This window comes from Girardinichthys multiradiatus, chromosome 12 (genome assembly GCF_021462225.1).
Source record: "Girardinichthys multiradiatus isolate DD_20200921_A chromosome 12, DD_fGirMul_XY1, whole genome shotgun sequence".
Lineage (NCBI taxonomy): Eukaryota > Metazoa > Chordata > Actinopteri > Cyprinodontiformes > Goodeidae > Girardinichthys > Girardinichthys multiradiatus.
The window spans coordinates 45,801,587-45,810,063 of NC_061805.1; the positions used below are offsets into that span (position 1 = coordinate 45,801,587).

Here is an 8,477-nt window from a genome sequence, read left to right on the forward strand (position 1 = left end):
TTTAGGCACAACATCCCCAAGTGTCTATGCTGCACTTTTTAAGAGATGGACCCTGTACTCAACATAAACAATGAGGCAAGTTCTTCCTTTTCACCACAGAACTGGACAGAAGAGGATTCAAGGCTGGTTCTTGAAATTTGTTTGAGGCCAGCCATGGAAAATGAGCCCCACATGGTGTCAGAAGACTCTTAAAAAGAGCAGCTGACATGATGGGGCAAGGGGTTGTGACATCCCAGATGCAGAGGAGTTATTCAGGGCCTTGACTGAGCCAAACACAACTGTGAAAATGTTCTTTGTGAAAAGTGAAGATTTTGAGGAAGCAATGGAGATAATGCCAAAGCTGAGACCAGCTATTCCTGGAACCATGAGACTTCACCAGGTCATTACTTTGGCTCCAGGAGAGCTGATATTTCGTGATGCAAGCTGTATGTGCACAACACGGAAGCAGTTTGACTGCAAGTGCTTCAACGCCAAGTGTTTCAGTTTTGGGCCGAAGATAGAAACTGCTGTACCGCAGTCAGCCAGTGGGGAAAATCCAAAAAAAGAAATCCAGTGGGAAAGTTCGGAGCTGATTGGGAAATGGTGTATTCTCATATATGATGATGATTTGTATCCAGGCATCATTCAGAAGATACAGGAAACACATTCGTTCGTTCGTCGTCTTCCGCTTATCCAGGACCGGGTCGCGGGGGCAGCAGACTCAGCAGAGATGCCCAGACGTCCCTCTCTCCAGACACCTCCTCCAGTTCCTCCAGGGGGAGCCCAAGGCGTTCCCAGGCCAGCCGAGAGACATAGTCCCTCCAGCGTGTCCTGGGCCGTCCCCTGGGCCTCCTCCCGGTGGGACGTGCCTGGAACACCTCCCGAGGAAGGCGTCCAGGAGGCATCCGGTATAGATGCCCGAGCCACCTCAACTGGCTCCTCTCGATGTGGAGTAGCAGCGGCTCTACTCCGAGCCCCTCCCGGATGGACAGCACATGTCCAGGTCAAATGCATGCATTGTGTTGGGTCAAACCGTTTGATGATGTCCTTGAACTCATTCCACCCCCACAGCCGGTGACAAAGTGCCGTGTGGAGGTCTTAAAAGAGGCGTGGAACCGACTCACAAGATGAATGCAATGAAACAAGGAAATGCATGCATACACATTCACACACACACACACACTCTCTGTTAAATTTGAGAAATTCACATATCAATGTTTGACAGATAATATTGTTGTAGTTGTTTTTAATTCAAGTTAATAAAACTCAGTTCAACTGCAAATTACATGTGCTGTCCTTGTTATGGTTACATAATAAAATACAATGCTCATAGCAACTCCTAAAGAGTGAATTGAAGAATAAAACAACTATTCTTCTGTAAAGCTGTATTTGTCTTCAACCCTGTTATCCTAGTCTCAACTCTGTTCCACCTACATTTTTATACTTTGTTTTTATAAATGTAAAAAAAAAATAATTTTGTGTTAGTTGACTTTTGTCTAAAATGTTGAGGTCTATCATCACACCATTTATTTTCATCACAACTCTTCTGTTATACAAAATGTTTGATAAAAAATTAAATGAGTGCTTTAACGCATAGATGCATTCAGGCTTTAGAATTGCAAAAATATCAATAGTGTCCATAACAGGGTTGAAGAATGACAGTAACACATCTTGAAAAAAACAACCAAATATAATGAAAAAAGTAATGCCTGAGATGGGAAAATGTGTTTTTTCTGATGGTTAAGTATGCCTTTAATGATGAGGGATATACATACAAATAATACTTTTTGGCAAAAAAAATTGAAAATGTCGAAGTGCAATTCGAACCAAAGACATTTAAAAAACCTTGCAAATAATAGCAGAGATGTAAACATGTTGAGTCTGAATTTGTTGGAAGCAGTGATGGTTGTAAAGTCTAACAGATGCTGGGAAGAAGGATCTGTGATATCGCTCCTTTGCACCTAGGATACAGCAGTCTGTCACTAAAGGATCTTTCCACTTCTGAGGCAGCATCAGGCATGGGATGGGATACATTGTCCAAGCGAGATGTTATTTTTCCTGGAGTTCTTCTGTCTCCCAACACCTGCACCTTCCTCTCAGCTGTAGATAAGCTGCTACACCAACATACTACACCATAGAATAAAGTTGATGCCACCACAGAGTCAAAAAAGGCCCCTTGCACAAGCAGTTTTCCTGATCATAAATACAATATTAATAATTTTGCATAAATATATAAATAAATATTAAAAAGCAATAACAGCCTCATAAATTATAAGCCAACTATAAATACACAACATGCTTCTTAGACAGTGCTTTGTGTAGAAATTTTCAATACACTAAGCGGTTTACTTCCTGTACTCGGTACATACAGTAAATTCTAAGTTTAAAATGCACACGTCCTTCCAGCAGAGTGTGGTAGTGCTTTCAGCTCACTGACTAACGTTATCTGGATGTGGAGATGAGCTTCCTCCTCCAGGTGGTTTCAGATCTGACGCTGGATGCTGAAGGTTATGTGGCGAGCGGCGTTCTTCTGGCATATTTCCACAGGCTTGTTGTTTTCTGTCGCCGTGCTGATGTACCAGTCGGGGAAGAGGGCAGACATGAGAGTGCTGACATTCAGCCCGGTGTCCTGTTTGTAGAAGAGGAAGCGCCTCATTTCACTCTCTGAGCTGATCTCGGAGAGGCTTGTTTTGTCCTCCACTTCCTGGGAAAAGCATCACAAAGATCAGTGTCAGCAAATTGAGCGCTGAACATTAAATGACAAGATGACGAGGTACCCTAAGGTCTACACCTCACTACAGGGGAGATTAGTAGGAGAGTTTTACCTCCAGATGCAGGGTTGGTTTGTCACCGTTTTCGTGGCATGACAGGTAGAAGTCAGTGTATCTGATGCCCAGAACGACAGGTTGACCCATTTCAGGGTTCGGTGTAACATGCACATAGGTCGCCATGTTCAGGTAAACTGAGGAGACAGTCAAGGATAGAGGTTCATAAAAGACAAAAAGAAATCCTCTCTATGTTTTGTGAAATGTTTTCTCAACAGGTTTAAGGAATCCAATATATCATTTTAGTTGTATTTGAACTCTTTTTATTCAATAAATCCTTCAGGGCGTGCATGATGTGTTAGGATATTATCTGCAAGGTCAAATCATTTTTGAAGTCTAAATATCTGATCTGACAGGGTCAAAGAAGTGTGCCAAAACAGCCATTGCACTCCTTTACCTTTGCGACTGTCGCTGCCTCCCTGCAGCATCACTGCGAGGAGCTCCAAGTTGTTCCGGACCAGAACCAAACTTCTTTTCTGGCTGTCGGTCACAGAGCAAGGATGCTCTTCTCCTCTGCTGAAGGAATCTGGTCCAGCTGAGGTCCTCTCAATGATGAATGTCTCTGAATAGAAAAATACACTTGGTTAATTAAAACGTTGATTTGTTTTATCTATCAAGCTAGACTCTGTGTTTTTGTCCTGCAGTTTTGTTTAGCTTAAATGGGAATAAAAGCCCAAAATAATCTTAATTGTGTGATTACCTTCCACAACGCTCTCTAGAAGGATGCTGAGCAGGTTTTCATCACTGAAGTCGGTTCTCTGGACTGCTGCTGACATGCCACCCTTCAGCCTCTCCATGGCGATGATCAGGTTGGCGACACACTTCATGGATGGGGGTTGTTGGAAAATCTCCAAGTTTACTCCTTTGGACATCTTCTTGGTCCACATACGGCTCATGTTGCAGTTCTTGGACTCCATTTTGATTTTGATTTTTAAAAAGTTCTATTAGGAGAAAAAAGACCAGAGATGAGTTACTGGAGTTTCAGGGTAATTCAGGCTTGCAGAATGGTTTAATCAAGCATCAGACCTACAGAAACATCAGCAGCAAAAATAGTCTCTATCTGCTCTCAATGTCATTTACAGTACGAGCATCACATTTCTGTTTTCATCTGCAACATCATGCAATGCAGTCCCTAAATCAACACCTCTAATCTATCTTTCTAGGAAAATCTGCAGCAATCCAACAAGCAAAGCTCCAGATAAAATACTGCCATGGGGAGACGAGTCTGTTTACCTGAAGAAGATGCTGAAGAGAAGCTGTGTTGCTTAGTTTGCTTTGTTATCAGTTGTCCTGAGGTTCTGCCTGTGTGAGCCGACCTGCAGGCTTTTTATACCACTAAGTGGAGGGAGTTTTCATAAGCCGGATGTGGGACGGCTTCTCCTGCTGCACTCACTGGTGATGAAATATTGTACTTGCACACGGAGGGCAATTGCGAAATAAAGTAAAAAAAATGTTAACAGCAACAATGAGGGAAGACGTGCTCCAACACGTGGGGCTCGTCACATCATGACATGCCTAAGATTCTGGGGCTTTTTTTGGTTTGTATTTACATGTTTCAGTAAATAATGCAACACCGTTAAACATCTTGGGGTTTCATTGTTTTAAGGGTAGCTGGCATAGGTAACAGGAATCATAAAATGTCAGAGATAAACCATTATAACACAGAGGTGAATATACAAATACATATAAATTGCCTTTTTTGGTGGCAAAAAAACAGATAGTAGCAGGAATAAACCACACGCTCAGAACATCAAACAGTGTGTTTAATAGCAGTAAAAAATTTTTAGACAATTGGCTTTAGTTTATTTGCTTTTTGTAGCAAAGACTTTTCAACATTTTTCAGTCAACATAAAATCAGTTATCTGTTTGTTTGCACACAATGTGCCATGTGCAAACAGTTCATGAAAAAAATCCAGGGACTCCTCCAGATTTTGAGGAGTTTTATTATGTTATTCACATATTTATCCCCAGAGCAAATTTCTCTCTTCTTGCCACATTAACAAGTTTCAGATGATTAAAAAAAAACCAGACCCAGTCACTGCCAGACCTTCCAAATCAAATAATCCCTTAAATACTTGCTAGCTGTTAGCTTAGTAATTACAAAGAAGCACTTTGTTTGTTTCATTCATAAATTTAATATTAACAGGTATTAATCTCTTTCTATAATTTTTTCTTAGAGCACAATAGATATAGAAAAGAAATAGATTTTTGCAAATCATTGAAATCTTCATTTTAAATATGTATTCACGAAACCCAAACAAAGATTATGCACATAGCACTGTCTGACCAACATGGTTTTAGAGAAGGATTCAACTCTTTCACTTTATTAAAGCAATCCTGTGAACAGCTGCTGCTTCAAATCTTTTGGGGAATATTGCTGCACACTCCTTTCTGTTGAACGTTAACCAAGCCAAAGAGGGAATGTCAATGCAAAGCAATTTCCCGGAACTGCATGACTCCAGGAATTTAGCCACTCCTGAGTTTCTGTGTTGGGATGATTCAACTGTGAACCTTCAGATCAGCCTAAGGGACTGAGTTTCCTAAAGAGTTTTTCTCAGGAGTGTTTTAGAAAAGTCTCCTTTAGGGCCCCATAATGATGCTTCTGCAATCACCGTGTTTGACTGTAGCGTGTTTATTCTTCCACCACTAAGACTCACTATTTGTGTTCAGGAAACCAGGGGACTTCCTGTTTTCAAGTCTAGAGTCAGTCAGGTATCTGTCAACATATTAATGAACGCTGTTGTGTTTAGTTTTTGTTTAGTTCAGCTGAAATAATTTTTTTGTTATTTGCTTTTATCAGCTCAAAATCTCTTTTCTTCTTTTCTTTCTGTTTAAGTCTAAATCTGATCCAAGTTTGTTCATTTCCAACAGTTTTTGGAAAATCTTTGTCTTTGTTTTTTATTTTCTGTTTCCTCAGTCAAAGTAAATATTTAGTTTTTTGTTTATTTGCCATTAAACTTTGAATGCACATTTGTTAAAATCAGGCCTTTGCAGTACTCTCAAAATAATTTCCTTTTATTTACTTTCTATGAAGCCTTTCCTGCATGTGTTTCCTTTAGTAGACACAAGCTGAGAACACCTTAAGCTGAAAAAGTAAACTCTCTACCATAATACCAAAACTGGTAAAAAAAAAACTGCATGGTTTTCCTTGTGGAAAATTAGTTAGTCATCACAGAACCATTTAATCTGCCTCACCAAGTTAACAATGCTTGTCAGAATTGGGGCAGTAATTGTAGCATCTACTTGAAAACAACCAGAATTGCTGTTTTTTTCATCACAAACAGTCATTTACCACTTTTGTAAATTACAGGCAGACTCGACGCCACAGTGTCTTTTTATTTATTTTATTTTTTTACCACAGTGTGGTTTTAAATTCCTGGGTAGGGTGCCAGTTTGTTATGTCTCCAAGCTTCTTCTAGACATTTCTACTGACATTATCTTACTAACTGGACAGAATTGCACCATATGTTTTCACCCAATAAACTTGAAATGAACACTTCACCATGACTAACGTCCTCTTAGGTGGCCATTGTTTTATGCCCAGTTTGAGGAATAATGCAAAATATCATCAGTCTTAGCATCGATCAGGTGTGTCCTCGGCTACCTTGCCTTTGCTACGTTTATTTAAACTTTTATTTTTTTTACAAATTTCCCAACTTCAGACATGGAACTAAACATAGCTGCCAACCTAAAAGCTCAAACACAACTGAAAAGGAGAAGTTGTAAAACTGATGATTCATGCCCTTTAAGTTGTAGAAACATATCAAGCTTATTTATGTTTGTAATGTAGCAAAATATTGAAAGAGTTTGTTTGAAATGTTATCAGATGAGATATGCACAAAACCTAAAATTTTCCACAGTTAAACTGCTGGTCCCACAGTATTCAGGCAAAAGTTCAAAAAATGCAATTGTAAATTTTCTCCTGTTTCATTTTCTAATCTTCCTACGTCTTTGAGGGGACCCTGGAGACTTTGAAATTCTGTTAGTTTGAAAATAAAAATTCCACCAATTTTACTGACCCTTGTTTAGCATTGCCTAATATGGGCAGTCTTTGTTATTTCCTCATATGACTGCAGATGTGGGAAATGCGTCATTTAACAGGTTGAATACCAGCTTGTTCAGGTTGAACAGGTTTCCCGCTGCAGGGCGGCATATGAGGCTCATCTTGATAGATTTGACTCTCATATAAAGAATAAAATACACATACAACCTACATTTTTAGATTAAAGAACATTTTAACAAAAAGAGGAAGCAATTTTTATATTTTGTGGGGTGAGTCCATAAAAATGAATGAAACATTGACTAAAATCATAAATAACTAGCACAAAGGTTATCATAGCTACATGTTATATAGTCACAAAATACAAACTATTACATAAGGATAAACCTTAACACAAGTAAATAATGAAGCTTTTAGAAAAAGAGATGTCCGAACGTAATCAGCACCAAAGACAATTTAGTTGGATTATTTTATGACTGCTACTTCAATCTCTCCCGTCACTGGAGAGACATTTCAGCTCTGCAGACCAGGGACATGGACCTACTCTCACCACAGATTTTTAGCTCAGTCCCAACACTTTAACGACAACAGGACTGCATGGATGGTAATGGTAAAAGTATCTGCTGTAAGATTCCTGTTCGGTCATACTTATTCTTTTTGTTTCGTTTTTTAAAAGTGAGTGAGCTTTCTAAACCTACTCATACAGATAATCAAAAAACTATTATTTATATAAATCCCTATTTTTAATGTATTTATTTTATTTACAGGTGCAATAGATAAAAAAGGATTTTTTTAAGCAAGTTTTTTTGCTTCCTCAGTTCCTCAAATTGTAGAAAATCTTTTTCTTAATAGACTTGAACAATTCCTTGCAAAGCATAATCTTATAAGTGATAATCGGTTTTGGTTTTGGAAGTAACTGATCCTCCTCAGTCGCTGTAAGGAGACTGGTTGAAGATATTTTTCATTTTGGGGAAATAAGGAGTTTACTGTGGGGATATTCACTGATTTAAAAAGTGTTTGACACCATTAAGCAAAGTGCGTATTTATGTTTGAATTGTTCTTGACATGAATGAAAGATAGGTAGAATAATATAACTTCAACTTTTTGGTCTGTTTTTGTATGAAACTCTGAAGTTACTCTGTGTGTTTGAAATAAATATTAAATTAAGTGTAATTGTATGTTTTATCACTATTTGTTTAATGGTTGCACTTTTTAAGCTTGTGTTTTTATAATTCCAGAACTTTAATGTTTTATATTGTTTATATTTGTCTCTGGTGTCTCATCAGTTTAAAAGTTTTATTCCTTTTTATTCAAGTTATCAAATAAACATTATCCCCTCCTTGAACCGTCACCTTAATGTGGTGGAGGGGTTTGAGTGCTCAAATGATCCTAGAGGCTATGTTGTCTGGGGCCTAAATGCCCCTGGTAGGGTCTCCCATGGCAAACAGGCTCTAGGTGATGGGTCAGACAAAGAATGGTTCAAGAACCCCTCATGAAGAACAAAATATCGAGGCACGTGACGTCGCCCGGTACGGCGGAGCCGGGGTCCCACCCTGGAGCCAGGCCTGGGGTCGGGACTCGTCGGAGAGCGCCTGGTGGCCGGGTTGCTCCTTGCAGGACCCGGCCGGGCCAAGCCCGAACGAGAGACGTGAGGCCATCCCCCAGTGGGCCCA

General features: G+C 39.4%; 1 protein-coding gene across 1 annotated transcript; it reads right to left on the minus strand.

Moving 5' to 3' along the window:
• Window positions 1–1,208: 1,208 nt before the first annotated feature.
• Window positions 1,209–4,169, minus strand: LOC124877334 (interleukin-1 beta-like). The gene is made up of 5 exons (XM_047380435.1): window positions 4,038–4,169; window positions 3,505–3,745; window positions 3,202–3,366; window positions 2,805–2,941; window positions 1,209–2,683 (listed from the first exon to the last, which is right to left on the minus strand). Exons 2-5 carry the CDS (start codon window positions 3,719–3,721, stop codon window positions 2,462–2,464), a joined length of 741 nt encoding a protein of 246 aa, XP_047236391.1. The 5' UTR covers window positions 3,722–3,745; window positions 4,038–4,169; the 3' UTR covers window positions 1,209–2,461.
• Window positions 4,170–8,477: the final 4,308 nt, after the last annotated feature.

Bases quoted from the DNA above. Each gene is read 5' to 3' on its own strand.
- LOC124877334 (XM_047380435.1), bottom strand. From the start codon at position 3,721: ATGGAGTCCAAGAACTGCAACATGAGCCGTATGTGGACCAAGAAGATG. The intron at 2,942-3,201 runs GTAAAGGAGTGC...CTGTCTCCTCAG, and splicing joins AGGCAGCGACAGTCGCAAAG to TTTACCTGAACATGGCGACC. The intron at 2,684-2,804 runs GTAAAACTCTCC...TGCTTTTCCCAG, and splicing joins AACCAACCCTGCATCTGGAG to GAAGTGGAGGACAAAACAAG.